The sequence below is a fragment of the Malaclemys terrapin genome, chromosome 1 (assembly GCF_027887155.1).
Source record: "Malaclemys terrapin pileata isolate rMalTer1 chromosome 1, rMalTer1.hap1, whole genome shotgun sequence".
Taxonomy (NCBI): domain Eukaryota; kingdom Metazoa; phylum Chordata; order Testudines; family Emydidae; genus Malaclemys; species Malaclemys terrapin.
The window spans coordinates 325,963,691-325,985,618 of record NC_071505.1 but is presented as its reverse complement, the minus strand read 5'-3'; the positions used below and the strand labels follow the sequence as shown (position 1 = coordinate 325,985,618).

At 41.9% G+C, this 21,928-nt stretch overlaps 1 protein-coding gene across 1 annotated transcript in view; it reads left to right on the top strand.

Moving 5' to 3' along the window:
- Positions 1-222: 222 nt before the first annotated feature.
- The window catches only part of DEUP1 (deuterosome assembly protein 1), an 85,255-nt gene continuing 63,549 nt past the window's right edge, over positions 223-21,928 (top strand). The window contains exons 1-2 of the mRNA XM_054017118.1: positions 223-269; positions 15,233-15,404. Coding sequence (XP_053873093.1) covers positions 226-269; positions 15,233-15,404 — 216 coding nt within the window. The 5' untranslated portion in view covers positions 223-225. The remainder of the gene's footprint in view (positions 270-15,232; positions 15,405-21,928) is intronic.

The following is a 21,928-nucleotide window of genomic DNA, read 5'->3' as shown; positions in this document are numbered from 1 at the left end:
GGGGTTACTCCAGATCCCAGTGCCATACTCACTATGAGCTATTCCACAGAGCTACTCCACAATTCAGTGTGCGTGGGGTATTTGCAATTGAAAAGTTACAAAATTAAAAAAAAGTTGAAACACTCCACATATAGTGAATGTCTGTATAAGTATACACATAAGAGTCCAAATTACTTTATTTCATTGTTTGCTTTTGACAGTTTAAAAGAACAATATAGAGGGGAAATGGAGCAGAAATTGCAAGTGTTGCAGGAACAATTTGTGGTTGGGTAAGCACTGACTTTTGTTTTGGGGGTTGGAGGCCTTAATGGAATTGAATTTTTGTTGTTTTTTTAAAAGATGTAGAACATAGTTTTAAAATAATTCTTCTCCCATGCCCTTCATTGCTTTTTCTATGTATATTATGGAGAAGTAGTAGTCACTATTAAGTAGGGCAGTACAGCTCACTCCATGGTAATTTAATAATATGATACCTGTCTGTCATTTATTTAAATGTTTAAAACTATTTTAATTTACGTGGACAAAAGAAAGATGTATGAGCAATTTTTGGAAGTCCTAAGAATTTTCTTAAAATTGTTTTTAAAAGAACAGTTAAAGTCGGTAAGCCACAGTAGTATAGATACCGATCACATCATTTACAAAACCCAAGCTCTTAAGAGCAAGGAAATGAAAAGTTAGATATAATTAATCTTAGATTGCCTACATAATAAACATAAACACATTATTTTGATCAAGTATTAAGAAATGCACTTTTTATCACAACAGAACAGTCTTAACTCTGACACAAAATAAATACAATTATTTCATCTGTAATCTCAATACAAAACCTTTCTAAAGAAGAAATATAAACATGGCCAGATTGTGAACTTCTTAGTTACTGACACAAATAGTACCATTTAAATCAATGGGACTTATTGCAAAGCACTGTACTACTTAACATAAGTGTGGCAAAATCTGGCCCTACATATGTACACATTAATGAGACATTTATCAGCTTCAGATACAAGTCCATATACATATAGCCAGACTATGGCCCATCCTGCTCACTGCTAGAAGGGAGCAGGGACGTCGTAAGGGATCCTTTTACTCTTTTCTACCAGTGCCACATACCTCTGCTTTTTTCATGCAAGGGAAGCAGGCTTTGCAGAACCACTCTGTCCCTGCCTTCACCCAAGTGGGTGAAACCTTGATTCCACACGTGGTGTAGTTAAGTTGACACATCAGGGAAAATATACTACAAGTATAGAGACCTGGATAGTTTATCCCTTCCCAGAGCAGCAGAAAAACCAAGAGAGAGATTGTGACTTACTGTGGTTTTCCAGGAGCAGCACAACAAAGTACCATCCTTTATTATGGGTTAGACAACAAACTGATGATTTGGTCCATAATTTATAAATAAAAAATGTTATATGTTTTCCTATAAAGCAACATATACAGCATTGTAAATCTCGAGTAATTATAACTATTTTATAAAAATATTCTGTCTATAAATATAATACTTGAAACATAAAAGTATTCCTTAAAATTATACAAAAATCAATATAACATATTAAAAATGCCATGGGTCAGAATAAAGATTGTGTTGTACTGAAAAAGGTGTTTGTTTACACTTGATAAGAATAACATATTTATGTTTTGTATAGAATACATTAACAATGTATTATGTTACGTACACGGTTTAATATGTCTTGAATTATTTTTCTTTGCTTATAAGTGCTTGGATTTTGTAAATGATCTGATAGGTAAGTATGGTGATGTCACACAACAACCTTAACTGTTTTTTTTTTAAATAAAATGTATTGTTTTTAGACTATATTTTAAAATTAATTGGAAGGATCCTTTAAAGGTCAAATTTGCTCTCCTTACTAATAAATCTGACAAATTTTTTACTTTATTTTATCAACTGGTGGTTTAACGGCTTTGGTTGAGATTTGAGACATTTTTGCAGTAATTCACTTCACATAAAAAGCAATTTTAACTTAAAAGTTGGAAGTTTGCAAATTTTTTAGTCATATTATAAACTAATTCCTTTGGCAATAAAAAAATCCATTGGCCAAAATATTGCTGTCTTAAAAAGCAGATACTGCTCTTTCTAAAAGATTTTAATATGCATAGTTACTGGGACTAGCACAGTGTACACTTAGCCATCAGTGTACTAGGGAAAAAAGAATATTCCTTGAACATTAGCAAGACAAATTGTATAAGGGTTAGCAAAATAATGAAGATTATTTTATTGCTATAAACACTCAGAATACACAGATTATCTATCCACATATGTGTATGGATGATGGAAGGAGTGTAACTGTTAAGTAACTGAGCTCTGACTAATGCAATTAGGTTTTGGAGAATTTGATATTTTTTAAATTTTGACAGATAATACTGATGTTTATTTTTAAACGTTTTGATTTGTATCTATTTAAATTTTCACAGTTGTACAAAATTATGCATTTTAAACCTTTTTTAATCAATTTGGATTTTCAAATTGTGGGAAATTGTAGAGGAACCTGACAGTAATTGTTTTATGACAGTGAACTTTGAGATTCAAAAAGTTAAACCTAAACTGTTAAAAGTTAATCCATTAAAACATGAATTCTCAACATCAAATGTCAAAATATACAATGTAAATATCCTTAAATTAAAACTCTAATAAATTCTCAAGCAACATTTTTCTTACTTTGCCTATCTGGAAATTTAGATGATCATAGATGGAAATATTTTTTCATCAGTTTGTGTATGTATGGTGAAATCAATGTTTACTGATATTTTCACATAAAAATCTAAACCATCCAAGCCTAAATTTAATGGAATTTAATAGCAGCAGATCCTGATGGACTATTGCAGGGATCAGCAACCTTTGGCACGCAGCCCATCAGGGAAATCCGCTGGTGGGCCGGAACGGTTTGTTTACCTGCAGTGTCCACAGGTTTGGCAAATCGCAGCTCCCGCTGGCCATGGTTCACCGTTCCAGGCCAATGGGGGCTGCGGGAAGCGGCGGCCAGCACATTCCTTGGCCCACACCGCTTCCTGCAGCCTCCATTGGCCTGGAACAGCGAACCGCAGCCAGCGAGAGCTGCGATCGACCGAACCTGCGGACGCTGCAGGTAAACAAACCAGCCCGGCCCGCCAGCGAATTTTCCTGACGAGCCGCGTGCCAAAGGTTGCTGATCCCTGGACTATTGTATTAATAATCAGATTACATTATTCCTTTTTTAAAAGCTATAATAAAGAAAAAATACATTAACATTCTAGTATCTGGTTTAAATATCTAAAGACAAGTGAACTTATGATTTAAGATGAAACTTTCCTTAACCTATGTTGTTGTGCATAGACTTTGGTTCACATTTACATACATAATATCGTAGGTGATGATACAGATGTCTGCAAAATCTAAGTATGAGGAGAGAGGGCAAAAAGGAAAGAATGATTTTCTGGACACAGCATTTTTAGAAAGTTTTAGGCTCTAATTTCCGTTTCTAAATTAAAATGTTAACTATTATAAAGAATAAGGACAAACAGGTTCTTCTTATGTCTATTAGGAAACATTAGGAAAATTATACAAACTGTTTAGAAACCTGGATGAGAAGGAGAATGAACGGAATTGGTGATTGAAGAGAGGGGCATGACTAGTGGGTAGAATCAACTATCGTTGAATTAGAAGAGAGAGGCGTGGTCATTGGTAATAGATTATTAATTATTATCATTGTATGTATTATCATAGTGCCTAGAATCCCCAGCCATGGAGTAGGTCCCCATTGTGCTAGGCGCTGTACAAACACAGAACAAAAAGATAATCCCTGCCCCAAAGAGTTTATAGTCTAAGTATAAGACAAGAGACCACAGACAGATGGGGGATACAAAGAAACAATGAGACATTATGATCACCGTGGTAGGCTGTGGTCTCAGCACCTGAGCAGCCTAAGTTTGAAGGATGATAATGAGTTGGTTTTTACAGCTGTTTACTGGGAGCTTGTCCCTAGGATGAGGGGGCTTGTTTGAAAATTTAACAAGTGGATGAGAGAAGCTGACATCATGGACCAATCTGAGGTCGGAGTTAACCTTTCAATACTGAATGAGAGATGATAGGTAAGGTAGGGATAGGTCGTGAAAGACTTGAAAGTGAAGACATGAAGCTTATGTTTTATACGATAGAGAAGAGTGAAGTAGTGAAGGGATTCAAAAGAGAGGGTGACATAGTTAAAGTTTGCTAATCTAATTCTGACCCAGTTCAGTAGTAAACAAAAGTTGTTACAATCTGAAAGATATTTGTGGTTTATATGGAAAGCTGAATTGGTATTCATAGTGGAAAGTTGTCCACAGTACAAACCACTATCCAAAGCTGGCATTTTTGCTGGCAGATTTAGTACAGAAGGCTGATGAAAAATTACACACTGAGGGTGTGGAAAGGTGGGATTTAAGCAGAATAAAGTAAACAACCTGCACACACACACTATTTGCTTTTTCAGCCCCATCCTTCCATTCTGTCATCATGTAAATTACATCAATTTACCGATGAGTAATTTACTGCACAATTTAAATGGGTTGTGCCCAGGTTACCTCACAGCCTCTCTCTCTCTATGTGATATCACAACATATGAGTTCAGCTGAGGTGCTGAATCTAAACAGCCCATAGCTGTATCATACAGGGACTGTTGGTCCAGGAAGTTTTCAGTAAGGGGGCCTCGATTCATTGATTAAAGACAGAAAGGACAATAGTGATCATCTGCTCTTTCCTCCTGTATAACACAGGCCATAGAACTTCCCCCAAATAATCCCAGAGCATATAGTTTTGAAAAATATCCAATCTCGGTTTAAAATTTTTGTCAGTGATGGAGAATCCGCCACAACTCTTGATAAATTGTTCCAATGGTTAATCATGCTCACTGTAAATGTACACCTTATTTTCAGTCTGAATTTGTTTAGCTTCAACTGCCAGCCATTGGATCCTGTTATACCTTTCTCTACTAGACTGAAGAGCCCATTAGTAAATATTTGTCCCCATGTAATTACTTATAGACTGTAATCAAGTCACCCCTTAACATTCTCTTTGTTAAACTAAATACAACACAATTCTCTTAACAACACAAAATAGAACTGGCTCAAGGTCTCACCAAGTAATCTGGGAAAATGAAATAACACCGTTGGGTGCTTCTAAGGGGTAATACTTCCCCTCTCACAAGCATTAAGTCTGTGTACAACAAAATGATCTTTGATTAAAAGGGGAAGGAGGACCCAACATTAATTTGGCAAAACACCACAACCATAATTCAAAAGCATGTGATGATAGGCAAACACCCACCACACAGTATGTTGGGCATTATTCTTTGCTTCAGTTTCTCACTTTGCAGTGTGAAAGCCCAACAAACAAATGTCCCTTAACACACACACCCTCCTCTTCCTCCTCCTCCTCTGTAGGACCCACTCACAGTTGCTTGGTTAGTGGAGACCCAGAGTTCAGAGGTGCATTCACAGAGGTTCACCTCCCACCCCGCGAAAGGTGAAGGAATGGAGTAATGCCTCTGCTGCTGCAGCCACTGCTGCAACTGCCTCACAGTTGCTACCATTCACTTTGCCATTGCTGCCCACGGCTGCCGCTGTTCATTCTGCTACTGCTGCCTCTCTGCTACATCGTTCACTCTGCCACCTGCTTCTCTACCGTGACGTAACATTCTGAAGTTCCAACACATAATCCAGCTCTCAATGACTTCAGCAGATAGTGGGGAACCTCATTGTTAGTGCAAGCTGTGCAGTCACTTTCACTGCAACACTGTCCCACAGCAGGTGTAAGGTTCAGCACCCAGACCTGGTTATCAGTGACTTCAGCTCTAGTGATCACTGAACAAAACAGGGACTCTCAACTGACTCTAATCAGCTACCTCTTTAAACAGTGGAGACAGGAGGCCCAAATGATGTCTAAAACTCCTTAGGCAGTACCCACACCACCATATAAGAACACATAGGCGCCAACTTTTCCCGGTGCTCATGCCCCCCTGGCCCCTCCCTGATTCCACCCCTGCCCTGCCCCCATTCCAACCCCTTACCCAAAGTCCGCATCCCAACTCCGCCCCCTCCCTGCCCCTATTGAACCCCTCCCCAAATCCCTGTCCTGGCCCCGCCTCTTCCCCCAAGCGCGCCACGTTCCTCCTCCTCCCCCCTCATCCCAGCACGTGCCGCCGTGAAACAGCTGTTTCGCAGTGCAAGCGCTGGGAGCCAGAGGGAAAAAATGGGCACGCAGCACACTCAGGGGAAGAGGTGAAGCGGAGGCGGAGGTGAGCTGAGGCAGAGGGGCGTGGCAGGGAGCTGCTGATGGGTGCAGAGCACCCACCAGCCCTGGAGCACCCACAGAGTCGGCGCCTCTGTAAGAACACCTACCCCCACCCCCTCTCTTCTTCACTGGGATTTGGCATTCCTTCCCCCTGCTTAGATAGTGAGATTCAGTTTAGCTTTTACCCACTTGATCTTTCTTAAATAGGTTGTAATAATTGATTTTAATGTTCCAGTTACGTGAATCATCCCACCAAGTTTCAGTAATAGTATCTAGCTTGAATTCATGCTAATAAATGAGCAATTCTAATTCCTCTTGTTTGTTACCAAGGCTCCTAGCATTGCTTTGTAGATAATTAAATAATTCCTTCTCTTCCTGTCCTTTGGTTCCTTGTTTAATTTTGTACTCAACATCTTGATTCTGTGCTAAATGAGTCCTCGTATCTTCCATCTTTTTACCCTTCCCTTTTGTTACTAGTTAAACCCCTCAAGCCCACTGAACTTATTTAACTTCAAGAAGTTCATTTTTTAGGAGGGGCAAATTATGGTCATGAGCAGTGAATGGTTTCAGTAGACATTTTTTGCTTCAGCCAGAGAAAAGAAGAATGGGCATAATATTTGCTAAACATGTAACTTTTCAGATTAAATATCAGTTTAAGAATAAGGAGGGATGGTTTATTTTATTAAAGGGTACAATTGCTGGCTTAGTAATAACAGTGGGCTCAGTATATACTACGAGTCAAAAGCAAATAACTTTTTAAAGGATTTCTTTAAAATGTTGCAACATTATTATGGGAAAGGGAAATTATATTTGGAGGAGACTTCAATTGTACACTGATTCCTTACTGGGACAGATCCTATAAAAAAATTAGCTAAGGAAATGAATGCAGCATTAGACTTTCTATACCAACAATTCTGTCTCAGATTGCTGGAGAGAATTGCATCCAGCAGAATGAGATTATACATTCTAGTCAGTCATAATTTATATACAATAATAGATTGTGTTAATCTTTAAATCCTTAAAGAAATGAGGGAAATCTACAGAAATTGGCCCTATTACATGGTCAGATCATGTCCCATTGGAAGCAATAATTGATAGTTTGGATGGGTCCCAAAGATCACTTTTTTGGAACATGATTTTTTGCTTCTCCAGGACAAAGATGAATCTGCAGAACAATATAAAGAGAGTTCTACTATAGGAGGCAGGTAAAGAAGTATTTAGGCATTCAGTAGCAAAACAATCAGCAAAAGAGAGTTGTTCATCCTAATGAAATGTGTCACTTTTGCTGCTTATTATAAAGGTATATATACTTCAGATACTCCAAGCTCTGAAGGTATTCAAAATTATCTAGAAATACAGCAGGCTTGCCAAAGATGTATGAAATTGATAAAGAACTTTTAGAGAAAGAAGTATCAGAAGAAATTGTAGAGGCAATTGCAAGGATGAAAAATGATAAAACTCCAGGATCTGATTGATTTTCAGCTAAATGTTTCAAGATGTTTATATTGGGGGGTACCTTTAATTGTCAAGGAACTTCCACTATCTATGAAAGAAGCTACTGTTGTTCTCCCTTAAGTTGGAAAAGACCTTATCTTTATGCACCTCTTATAGGCCATATCACTGCTGAATCATGATACAAAGATTTTATCAAAAATGCTAGCTAATCAATGTGCAATCCTGGCCATGGAGGAGAATGAAAACAGCAGGAAAGATAAACTATTATTTTACCTTATTGGGGAACAAGACAGAGAAATCTGCAGCACTTTGAAGCTCACCATTGCCTCCAGCCTCACTGCAGTCCTAGGAGCCCTGGAGACCTGTTGTTCCCCACAGCAAAACGAAACTGTGGAGCAACACAGGTTTTTCACTAGAGACCAGTTTGAAGGGGTGTGGAGATAGATCCCTATGCTACTGTTTTATATATAAATGGGAACTAGACAGATTTCCTTAGTCGGGACTGTGGCAGTTGGGATCACCACCTTTGGGAGCGGCTGCTCAGGGAAGATGATCCCATATTAGACAGATGCTTAAATGTCGGGCATGCAGTAGAAGTCACAAAAGACAGGATGAATGCCCTAGGAGGCACAACACCCCAAGAAGTACATGAGATGGGACAATAGAAAAGGAGAGTAGGTGGCCAGGATATCATACCCATAGTGAGATGCATTTACTTTGGGAGAAAGCATGAGCTGGTAAAGGAGCAGTGCCCTGAGCTAGGACAGTATTGCAGATGGCAATTTGAGCCATTTTGTCAGTGTATGCAAGAGCAGAGGAAGGTCTCAAAGATTCAGTCAGACTTGTACAAGAGGGAAATGGACAGCAGTGATGACATGAGTCCAAGAGCATATCAGGTTCAGGCTGCTGGGACACAAAGGACAACACCAACCTCTGTACATGCAACTCTGTTAATAGTGAAATGCCCTCTGCGATTTCAGCTGGATGGTGGGGCTTCCCGCAATGTGATTCCTCAGTGTGAACTGGACTCAAACACACTCATTACAAAGGGAAGGCGCAGTCTGCTAATGTACAGTGGGAGCATAATGTAGCCCAGGGATTGGCAACCTTTGGCACGTGGCACGCCAGGGTAAGCCCCCTGGCAGGCCAGGCTGATTTGTTTACCTGCCGCGGCCACAGGTTTAGCCGATCACATCTCCCACTGGCCGCGGTTCGCCGCTCCAGGCCAATGAGGGCTGCGGGAAGCGGCATGGTCCGAGGTATGTGCTAGCGCTGCTTCCCACTGCCCCCATTGGCCTGGGGCAGTGAACCGCAACCAGTGGGAGCCGCAATCAGCCGAACCTGTGGACGCGGCAGGTAAACAAATCAGCCCGGCCCACCAGGGTGCTTACCCTGGCGGGCCGTGTGTCAAAGGTTGCCGATCCCTGATGTAGCCTATAGGAATACGTGACCTCATAGTGTTAACTGAAGTTTGTGGTGGTGCATGGTAAGCACTCCAGACCTCTCTTGGGGTATACAGCTATAGAAGCCATGGATCTGATCAGGATATAGTGTCAGAATTTTATAGCTGCAGTGCAAGAAGCAAAACGGGGCATTCCGTGGACAATGGAGACAATTTTAAAAGCATATGGGGATGCTTTCAAAAGCGATGAGTGCCTCAAAGAAAAGCTGCAACCAGAAGTAGACCCCAGAGAGAGAGCTCAGTGGTTTTAGTATTGGCCTGCTAAACCCAGGGTTGTGAGTTCAATCCTTGAGGGGCCATTTAGGGATCTGGGGCAAAAAATCTGTCTGGGAATTGGTCCTGCTTTGAGCAGCAGGTTGGACTAGATAACCTTCTGAGGTCCCTTCCAACCCTGATATTCTAACCTTGGGTTTTTTTTTATATTCTAACCTGTGTGCTTACCACAAAAGGAAAATTGCAGTGACACTGTGCCATCCAGTACTGAAGGAGCTTGAAAGTCTGCAGAGCAGGGGTATCATAGAACCTGTAGAAGCCACTAGAACCTGGGTAAGCATCATGGTGGTGGTAAAGAAGCCAACAGGCAAATTACACATCTGCAGAGACCCAAAGCCAGTGAACCAGGCATTGAAAAGATGCCACTATCCACTGCCCACAATTGATAAAATTTTGCCAGAACTTTCCAAAGCCAGAATCGTTATGGTATATGATGTGTGGAATGGGTTTGGGCACATAAACCTGGATAAAAAGTCCAACATGCTGACACCTTCGCAACACCATTTAATTGCTACAGATGGCTGTACATGCTGGTGGGCGCAAGCCTAGCACCCAAAGTGTTCTAGACGGGACTCTGGAATGACTGCCTGGGTTAAAATAATTGCAGATGATATCCTCAGTATAGGTGAAAGGAGCAATGAAACAGAAGCTGAACAAGACCATGACAGAAAACTACAGGCTTTTCTACAGCAATACAAGGACAAGAACATAAAACTCAGCCAGAAAAATGCAATTCAAAGAGCTCGAGGTGATATATATTTTGGGACATCTGCTCACAGCAAAGGGACTGAAAGCAAATTCTAACAAGATCAAAGCAGTCAGAGACATGCCTGTGCCAGTGAATATGCAAGGGGTATAGCTCATAGGAATGATACATTTTCTGTCCAGTTTTTCTCCCTTCCTGTCTGCAGCAGTGGAACCAATACATCAACTCACAAGGCAGAATGCTGAGTGGGCAGGTTCCCAACAGCAAGCATTTAACATACTGAAATAAATTATAATGGATGCTAGGAGAGCCACTGACAGTCCAGTGTGATGCATTGGAGAAAGGTTTGGGTGTAGCTCTTTTACAGAAGCAGCCGGTTGCTTATGCCTACAGAGCCCAGTCAGAGATTGAACATGGGTATGCCCAAATAGAAAAAGGGTTTGTGGTTGTTGTATTTGGGGTTGAGTGATTCCATCAGCACACTTATGATCACTCATTAATAGTGCAATCAGACCACAAAATTCCTAGAGACAGTCATGGCAAAGTCCATTCTTAGTGCTCCAAAGAGATTGCAGTTCATGTTGATGCACATCCAGCACTACCAGGTAGAGATCAGATGTTGTCCAGAACAATTACTGGGGTTAGCTGACACCCTCAGCAGGTCATATATACCCAGCACCAGGGAGTTGGGGGAAGAGAAATCAGGATATTAAATCCATTAACTTGCTGCACTATCTTCTAGGTTAAGCTGATGGAAATCAAAGACATTATGAAAAAAATCCAATTACAGGCAGTCAAGACAGCAATACTAGCAGGGTGGCCAGAAGACATAAGCTAACTACTGGTAGGAGCAGCACCATATTTTCAAATTAAAGATGAGCTGAGTTGCAGGATATAATTATATTTTGAGGAAGAGAGCTATTGTCCCCACCTCACGGCATTGGGATGTCATAAAAAAATATGCCTCACAGCTGGGCATGACAGCTGTCTTAGACAGGCTCAAGAGTATGTTTACTGGCCAGGAATGAATACATTTGATAGAAGGGTGTGACACCTGTTGTTTGTGTGATAACCACTTGCAGAAAGAGACTGTTACCACATGAGCTACCCACCTGACCATAAGAAAAAGTGGGAGTGGACTTATTTACCTTCAAGGAAAAACAGTACTTGTTTACAGTGGATTACTATTTGTATTTTTGGGAGTTTGATGCCCTGCCTGATACCATAAGCAAGTCAGAGATCAGCTATACCTTTTTCATATCCACTGGTTCTGGAATGTCTCTGTCTGCCTTGATCTTTAACTGTCCCACTCTCCCATGGTACCAGTGCCCTCAAGTTAGGCATTATGGCTCAGATCCTCAAAGATATTTAGGCTCCTAATTGCCATTGAAATCAATGGAACAGTGGTTCGCAATCTATTTACCACTGTAGATTGCATATGCAGCTCTCTAATATATATACTACCTGTATGGCCCTGAGGATGTCACATGGGTTGCAGCTGTGTGCTGATTGGGCCATGGGTTGAGAACAACCGCAATGGAAGTTAGGAGCCTAAATATCTTTGTGGATCCCATCCTATGCTTCGCAACTTTCTAGAAAAGTTATTTTATACAGAAAGCTAACTTTCATAGACACAATGGCTTCTGGTCAATTAGGAAAGAAAAAATCTAACTAATTTATATCAAACTTTGAATAGAGTCATAGAAATTAAGGATAGAAAGGACCACAAGATCATTTAGTCTGACCTCATGACATCTTTCCTAACAAAGCAATATGGTTTATATATGCACCAGAGGAAAAGGATTTGGATAGACAAATTACTCAAAAGGAATGGGCTTTGATCTGGAAAAGAAGATAACCAGAAACTTCAGTTTGTAGTACAATAAAAGAAAATTTGTTTAAGATCCTGTTTCAGTGGTACCTTGCACCAGTCAGGTTAAAATGAAAAGAGACATTGAACAGAGGAAATGTTGGAGAAATTGTGATGAAAGAGGAGATTTTATGCATGATGGACATTTTCAGTCATTAGACAGTATTGGGATGCAATTAGTAATGAAATATTAAAAATTGTTGGGGCTTCATGGTAGAAATGGTCTCACTCAAAGAAATGAAGAATTAGTCACTCATGTGCTACTAGATTCCAGGCTACTGATTGCCTCTCATTGAGAAAAGAAACACAGCGCAAAATTAGAGAAGTGGTCCTAAAAAATAAGGGAGGATGTTGTTATGGAAAAATTAACCTTCAGTTACATACCCCAGTAAAATAGAAGACAGATGCTTAGATACTTGATTACTATTTATTCAATACTCAGACAATGTACATTCGCCTGCAAAGAAACTACCATGCCTGTCCAATTTTTTTGGAATATTAATGTTTGATAGAGACACCTGGTTTGATAAATAGTAGTCACTCGTTTCATACAATTTAATAAAATCACCAGAAACAAGACAGGCTGGTGGTAAGAGGCTCACTTTGTAATATGATAACATCCTGCTAAATAGAGAGATGTTCACTATTATGTCATTGCATAATGTTTCTCTAAACAAAAATACAAGCCCAGTGTTGTAATATTAATGTTTTATTCCTGATATTTATATGGCAATTATTGTAAACCTTCTTAAATAAACAGTTATAAAAATGGTTAAGAGGTGTAGTCCTTCTCAAATATACGTTCGATTTAATGTTTGGATAATAATTGAAAATATTTAAATAAATTTTAAAAATGAGATAATATCCTGACTTACTTTTAATCGAGAAGGCAACAAATACTGAGTTTCTGATTACTGCCTTTAATATCCAGTTCAGGAATGTAAATACAGGGCTAGTTAGTCTCTGTTCAAATCTCTCGAAAAGTAAATAGCCTTCCTGCTTATGAAGAGTCATGACCTGGAAGTAACATTGTAAAAATGTCATTCATCAGTGTCAAAGGAGTCCTGTTGAAAAGGATGAATTTCAAACTTAACTTCAAAGGTTTGGAAACCTTACTACTTTGTGTTTGAAGATATTGTGCAACTCTGCTTTTAGGAACAGCACAAGTACAATGGAAAAAGGTTTCTTCATCTCCTGAAGAGGATATTTTCTCATGACTGGGCTTTTTTCTCTTTTTAGTGAAAGTAAAACTGTTGATTTAATAGGGAGATGCTTTGTTGCTTGAGCTCTTTTACCAGTCAGACTGGGAAAGTCAATAACTAGCAGTCTTGTTAACTAGACTTAGTTTTAACAACCTTTTGGCCTTCACATTGTGACAGGTCAAACAACGGGTCACAAAGACCTCTAAAATACTTTTGTTGTTTTGGTGACATTCTGGAAGTTATTTCTGTACTAGGACTGCAGGATCTGAATGATTGCTTCAGTCTGATAGTGGGAAGACAATGGATATGTCTACACCAGAGCAGGAGGCATAATTTCCACCTCTAATCAAGCTAGCACCCTACAAATAGTAGTGTCACTACAGTGTTGCAAGTGGCAGGATGGTCTAGCTGCTTAAGTATGTATCTATGTTTCAGATGGGATCGTACTCAGATGGCTAGCCCATCCTGCTGCTCACATCACCAGGGCTATATTTCTACTTTTAGCACACTACCTCAATCAGAGCTAGAGCAGGTATGTATATCCAAGCTGGAAATTACACCACCAGCTGCTAGATACACCCAGTGTCTGTCACTTTCTCCTGCACTATGTGAAGAGCACAATCTGTCTACTATTCAGAGATGCTAATCGCATCAGTGAAAAATGAACCTGCTTGAAACAAGGTGTTTTTTAAACTTATCTAAGTGTCTGATGTTATAACAAAAAATAATGCTGTTAATATATCAAGCTTTTCTAATTAAAATGTTTATATATTAAAATAGTTAATCTGTTTCTGAAAATATCAGTTAACTTATATGTGATAGAGTTAACTGTTTCCCCTTGAATAATTAGAATAACCACCTTTTCTTTTGGGTAGGGATACCTGTGCTTGCTATGTGCAAGCTTTCTAAATACTCAGCTAATTTAAGTCTTTCCCTGTAGGATTTTCAGGGTAGGTTTTACTTAAATGCCCAAATTAATAGAAGGGTTCAGTCAAAATATTCCCTTCAGCTGGCTTATCAAGCTTGACCATGCTAATTTTTTAGTTGCTCTCTTTTGGTAAGGCTGGACTCACAACAGTATTACTCTAGTTTTACACTGGAATAAATCCACAGAAATGAAGTTACACCTGTGTAAAACTGGAATAATGCAGCAGTGAATGAGGTTCATAGTTAAAGAAAAAGACATAACTTTTCCATATGAGAGGGTGAATGGAGAAGAAATCTCATAGGACAGATGCTGGTCTGCCTGTTTCTCCTTCACTCTGGAAGGCACCCACATACCACGGTAATGGGTATGGTCTAAACAATATAGAATAGAGACATAGGGATGGAAGCACTATCTGATAGCCCTTCTTAGGGCAAATAAAGATTGGGAACCATTACATTAGCTATGGGTTGTATGACCAAATCCAGGTCTGGCAGGATGTAGTTTTGAACTCTCCACACTTGGGATTTTGAGAGATGGAACTTGGTGGAAATGAAAGTTTACTATTCAGCAAAGCATGTTATTTATATGACCAACTATCAGATCTACAGGGGAAAATATCCATTTGACAAAAAATAATGAACACAAGCTGCTAATTTAAGTATATATTGTTCATATGGCAGCACTATTGTGTGGCTATTATTGTTGCATTGATTCTTCCACAGTAGTCCACTGCCTGTTCAAATAACATGCTAAATGGATGGTAGACTATAATCAGAAAGTATTATAAGGTATTTATTCTTGATAGGAAGTCCAGAATACATGCTGGAACTGCCATGCGTAAGTGCTTTGAAAAAAACACTGTAGCCTCTGACCCTAACTTCAAGCTAAGGTAAGAATCATGAACTGGGATTCTGTCTATGTTTGAAGTCATCCTTTAGCTTTAAGGCTCCTCCCCTTCTGCCCCCACCCCTAAAGACCTGGTATTTCTATGAGAGTAAATAAGTTACAGTAATCTGAATAAAAATATTTTTGTCTCTTAATCTATATTTGGAAAATTTGTGTTTTTATTATTAGAGCTTCTCCATGTGAAGCTGAGCTTCAGGAATTAGTCCACCAAATTGACATCATGGTAAACAACAAGAAACTGGAATGGGAAAGGAAGGTGCGAGCTTTAGAGGCAAGAATGGATGTCCGGGATCAAGAATTAGCAAATGCCCAAAGCAAGTTGGATCTGAAAGGTCAAGAGGTACGTACATGAATACCATCTCCTATAAAGAAAGCATTTAATTCTGGGAGTTAGTTAATAGCATGCTTTATAAATATGCCTGTTCAGTGTATCACATCAGAATACAGAACAAGTTCTTTAAAGATCAGTAATGATCTCTGATATTTTGTATTAAAATGTGGTTCTGCTCTGAAAAATTACTGTAAAAATGTCATTGAGCGGTTCAATATTTAGTGTGTCTCAGTTATGTCCAGTTCATATATGTCCACTGTTTACAAGTAAAAAGTTGATTTGATAGTTTTTCTAAATGCCAGCCCAGCTAATTCAATCAAGTCAAAATTGGTTCATAGAATCATAGAATATCAGGGTTGGAAGGGACCTCAAGAGGTCATCTAGTCCAACCCCCTGCTCAAAGCAGGACCAATTCCCAACTAAATCATCCCAGCCAGGGCTTTGTCAAGCCGGGCCTTAAAAACCTCCAAGGAAGGAGACTCCACCACCTCCCTAGGTAACGCATTCCAGTGTTTCACCACCCTCCTAGTGAAATAGTTTTTCCTAATATCCAACCTGGACCTCCCCCACTGCAACTTGAGACCATTGCTCCTTGTTCTGTCATCTGCCACCACTGAGAACAGCCGAGCTCCATCCTCTTTGGAACCCCCCTTCAGGTAGTTGAAGGCTGCTATCAAATCCCCCCTCATTCTTCTCTTCTGGAGACTAAACAATCCCAGTTCCCTCAGCCTCTCCTCATAAGTCATGTGCTCCAGACCCCTAATCATTTTTGTTGCCCTCAGTTGGACTCTTTCCAATTTTTCCACATCCTTCTTGTAGTGTGGGGCCCAAAACTGGACACAGTATTCCAGATGAGGCCTCACCAATGTCGAATAAAGGGGAACGATCACATTCCTCGATCTGCTGGCAATGCACCTACTTATACAGCCCAAAATGCCGTTAGCCTTCTTGGCAACAAGAGCACACTGTTGACTCATATCCAGCTTCTCGTCCACTGTGACCCCTAGGTCCTTTTCTGCAGAACTGCTACCTAGTCATTCGGTCCCTAGTCTGTAGCAGTGCATGGGATTCTTCGGTCCTAAGTGCAGGACTCTGCACTTGTCCTTGTTGAACCTCATCAGGTTTTTTTTGGCCCAATCCTCTAATTTGCCTAGGTCCCTCTGTATCCGATCCCTACCCTCTAGTGTATCTACCACGCCTCCTAGTTTAGTGTCATCTGCAAACTTGCTGAGAGTGCAGTCCACACCATCCTCCAGATCATTAAGAAAGATATTAAACAAAACCGGCCCCAGGACCGACCCTTGGGGCACTCCGCTTGAAACCAGCTGCCAACTAGACATGGAGCCATTGATCACTACCCGTTGAGCCCGAGGATCTAGCCAGCTTTCTATCCACCTTACAGTCCATTCATCCAGCCCATACTTCTTTAACTTGGCGGCAAGAATACTGTGGGAGACCGTATCAAAAGCTTTGCTAAAGTCAAGGAATAACACATCCACTGCTTTCCCCTCATCCACAGAGCCAGTTATCTCATCATAGAAGGCAATTAGGTTAGTCAGGCACGACTTCCCCTTTGTGAATCCATGCTGACTGTTCCTGATCACTTTCCTCTCCTCTAAATGTTTCATAATTGATTCCTTGAGGACCTGCTCCATGATTTTTCCAGGGACTGAGGTGAGGCTGACTGGCCTGTAGTTCCCCGGATCCTCCTTCTTCCCTTTTTTAAAGATGGGCACTACATTAGCCTTTTTCCAGTCATCTGGGACTTCCCCTGATCGCCATGAGTTTTCAAAAATAATGGCTAATGGCTCTGCAGTCTCACCCGCCAACTCCTTTAGCACCCTTGGATGCAGTGCATCCGGCCCCATGGACTTGTGCACGTCCAGTTTTTCTAAATAGTCCCGAACCACTTCTTTCTCCACAGAGGGTTGGTCACCTTCTCCCCATGCTGTACTGCCCAGTGCAGCAATCTGGGAGCTGACCTTGTTCGTGAAGACAGAGGCAAAAAAATCATTTTTATGGGCATAAGCTTTCGTGAGTAAAAACCTCACTTCTTCGGATGCATAGAGTGAAAGTTACAGATGCAGGCATTATATACTGACACATGAAGAGCAGGGAGTTACTTCACAAGTGGAGAACCAGTGTTGACAGGGCCAATTCAATCAGGGTGGATGTAGCCCACTCCCAATAATAGATGAGGAGGTGTCAATTCCAGGAGAGGAAAAGCTGCTTCTGTAGTGAGCCAGCCACTCCCAGTCCCTATTCAAGCCCAGATTAATGGTGTTGAATTTGCAAATGAATTTTAGTTCTGCTGTTTCTCTTTGAAGTCTGTTTCTGAAGTTTTTTTGTTCAATGATAGTGACTTTTAAATCTGTAATAGAATGACCAGGGAGATTGAAGTGTTCACTTACTGGCTTGTGTATGTTACCATTCCTGATGTCTGATTTGTGTCCATTTAGTCTTTTGCGGAGGGACTGTCCGGTTTGGCCAATGTACATGGCAGAGGGGCATTGCTGGCACATGATGGCATATATGACATTAGTGGATGTGCAGGTGAATGAGCCCCTGATGGTGTGGCTGATGTGGTTGGGTCCTCTGATGCTGTTGCCAGAGTAGATATGGGGACAGAGTAGGCAACGAGGTTTGCTACAGGGATAGGTTCCTGGGTTGGTGTTTCTGTGGTGTGGTGTGTAGTTGCTGGTGAGTATTTGCTTCAGGTTGGGGGGTTGTCTGTAAGCGAGGACTGGCCTGCCTCCCAAGGTCTGTGAGAGTGAGGGATCATTTTCCAGGATAGGTTGTAGATCGTGGATAATGCGCTGGAGAGGTTTTAGCTGGGGGCTGTATGTGATGGCCAGTGGTGTTCTGTTATTGTCCTTGTTGGGCCTGTCCTGTAGTAGGTGATTTCTGGGTACCCGTCTTGCTTTGTCAATCTGTTTCCTCACTTCCCCAGGTTGGTATTGTAGTTTTACGAATGCTTGATAAAGATCTTGTCGGTGTTTGTCTCTGTCTGAGGGCTTGGAGCAAATTCGGTTGTATCTTAGGGCTTGGCTGTAGACAATGGATCGTGTGATGTGTCTTGGATGGAAGCTGGAGGCATGTAGGTACGTATAGCGGTCAGTAGGTTTCCGGTATAGGGTGGTGTTTATGTGACCATCACTTATTTGTACTGTAGTGTCCAGGAAGTGGATCTCACAAGAGTGGACAGGCCCAACAAGGACAATAACAGAACACCACTGGCCATCACATACAGCCCCCAGCTAAAACCTCTCCAGCGCATTATCCACGACCTACAACCTATCCTGGAAAATGATCCCTCACTCTCACAGACCTTGGGAGGCAGGCCAGTCCTCACTTACAGACAACCCCCCAACCTGAAGCAAATACTCACCAGCAACTACACACCACACCACAGAAACACCAACCCAGGAACCTATCCCTGTAGCAAACCTCGTTGCCTACTCTGTCCCCATATCTACTCTGGCAACAGCATCAGAGGACCCAACCACATCAGCCACACCATCAGGGGCTCATTCACCTGCACATCCACTAATGTCATATATGCCATTATGTGCCAGCAATGCCCCTCTGCCATGTACATTGGCCAAACCGGACAGTCCCTCCGCAAAAGACTAAATGGACACAAATCAGACATCAGGAATGGTAACATACACAAGCCAGTAAGTGAACACTTCAATCTCCCTGGTCATTCTATTACAGATTTAAAAGTCACTATCATTGAACAAAAAAACTTCAGAAACAGACTTCAAAGAGAAACAGCAGAACTAAAATTCATTTGCAAATTCAACACCATTAATCTGGGCTTGAATAGGGACTGGGAGTGGCTGGCTCACTACAGAAGCAGCTTTTCCTCTCCTGGAATTGACACCTCCTCATCTATTATTGGGAGTGGGCTACATCCACCCTGATTGAATTGGCCCTGTCAACACTGGTTCTCCACTTGTGAAGTAACTCCCTGCTCTTCATGTGTCAGTATATAATGTCTGCATCTGTAACTTTCACTCTATGCATCCGAAGAAGTGAGGTTTTTACTCACGAAAGCTTATGCCCAAATAAATCTGTTAGTCTTTAAGGTGCCACCAGATTCCTTGTTGTTTTTGTAGATACAGACTAACACGGCTACCCCCTGATACTTGACAAAAAAATTATTGAGTACATTAGCTTTTTCCACATCCTCGGTGACTAGGTTGCCTCCCTCATTCAGTAAGGGGCCCACACTTTCCTTGATTTTCTTCTTGTTGCTAAAGAAAACCTTCTTGTTACTCTTAACATCTCTTGCTAACTGCAACTCCAAGTGTGATTTGGCCTTTTTGATTTCACTCCTGCATGCCTGAGCAATATTTTTATACTCTTCTCTAGTCATTTGTCCAATCTTCCACTTCTTGTAAGCTTCTTTTTTGCGTTTAAGATCAGCAAGGATTTCACTGTTTAGCCAAGCTGGTCGCCTGCCATATTTACTATTCTTTCTACACATCGGGATGGTTTGTTCCTGCAACCGCAATAAGGATTCTTTAAAATACAGCCAGCTCTCCTGGACCCCTTTGCCCTTCATGTTATTCTCCCAGGGGATCCTGCCCATCTGTTCCCTGAGGGAGTCAAAGTCTGCTTTTCTGAAGTCCAGGGTCCGTATTCTGCTGCTCTCCTTTCTTCCTTGTGTCAGGATCCTGAACTCGACCATCTCATGGTCACTGCCTCCCAGGTTCCCATCCACTTTTGCTTCCCCTACTAATTCTTTCCTGTTTGTGAGCAGCAGGTCAAGAAAAGCTCTGCCCCTAGTTGGTTCCTCCAGCACTTGCACCAGGAAATTGTCCCCTACACTTTCCAAAAACTTCCTGGATTGTCTGTGCACTGCTGTATTGCTCTCCCAGCAGATATCAGGGTGATTAAAGTCTCCCATGAGAACCAGGGCCTGTGATCTAGCAACTTCTGCTAGTTGCCAGAAGAAACCCTCGTCCACCTCATCCCCCTGGTCTGGTGGTCTATAGCAGACTCCAACCACGACATCACCCTTGTTGCTCACACTTCTCAACTTTATCCAGAGACTCTCAGGTTTTTCTGCAGTTTCATACCAGAGCTCTGAGCAGTCATACTCCTCTCTTACATACAACGCAACTCCCCCACCTTTTCTGCCCTGCCTGTCCTTCCTGAACAGTTTATATCCATCCATGACAGTATTCCAGTCATGTGAGTTATCCCACCAAGTCTCTGTTATTCCAATCGCATCATAGTTCCCTGACTGTGCCAGGACTTCCAGTTCTCCCTGCTTGTTTCCCAGGCTTCTTGCTTTTGTGTATAGGCACTTAAGATAACTCATCGATCGTCCCTCTTTCTCAGCATGAGACAGGAGTCCTCCCCTCTTGCACTCTCCTGCTTGTGCTTCCTCCCAGGATCCCATTTCCCCACTAACCTCAGGGCTTTGGTCTCCTTCCCCCGGTGAACCTAGTTTAAAGCCCTCCTCACTAGGTTAGCCAGCCTGCTGGCGAAGATGCTCTTCCCTCTCTTCGTTAGGTGGAGCCCGTCTCTGCCTAGCACTCCTCCTTCTTGGAACACCATCCCATGGTCGAAGAATCCAAAGCCTTCTCTCCGACACCACCTGCGTAGCCATTCGTTGACTTCCACGATTCAACGGTCTCTACCCTGGCCTTTTCCTTGCACAGGGAGGATGGACGAGAACACCACTTGCGCCTCAAACTCCTTTATCCTTCTTCCCAGAGCCACGTAGTCTGCAGTGATCCGCTCAAGGTCATTCTTGGCAGTATCATTGGTGCCCACGTGGAGAAGCAGGAAGGGGTAGCGATCCGAGGGATTGATGAGTCTCGGCAGTCTCTCCGTCACATCGTGTATCCTAGCTCCTGGCAAGCAGCAGACCTCTCGGTTTTCCCGGTTGGGGCGGCAGATAGATGACTCAGTCCCCCTGAGGAGGGAGTCCCCAACCACCACCACCCTCCTCCTCCTCTTGGGAGTGGTGGTCGTGGAACCCCCATCCCTAGGACAGTGCATCTTTTGCCTTCCAATCGGTGGAGTCTCCTTCTGCTCCCTTCCCTCAGATGGGTCATCTAGTACCTGTAGAGAGAACATGGAAATGATTGCTCACCTGTATCTCCATTGCTGGTGCATGGACGCTCCTCTTTCTCCTTCTGGAGGTCACATGCTGCCAAACCTCTTCACAATCCTTCTGTCCCTGCTGCGCCTGCTCTGAATCTTCAGAACATTGTGGCCGTAGAAGCATCTCCTGACGTTTGTCCAGGAAATCTTCATTTTCCCTTATGCAACGCAGAGTCGATACTCGTTTCTCCAGCCCTCCACCCTTCTCTTCCAATATGGAGACCAGCTTGCACTTTGTACAGACAAAGTCGCTTCTGTCCTGTGGAAGAAAGACAAACATGGCACAACCTGTGCAGGTTACAACAGCTGATCGCTCACCTTCCATATCACCGTCCTCTTAAGAGCTTCCTCAACTGTTGCAGAAACTACTCAGAGAAACCTGCAGATGAAAGCCTCGGTGCGCTCTCCCC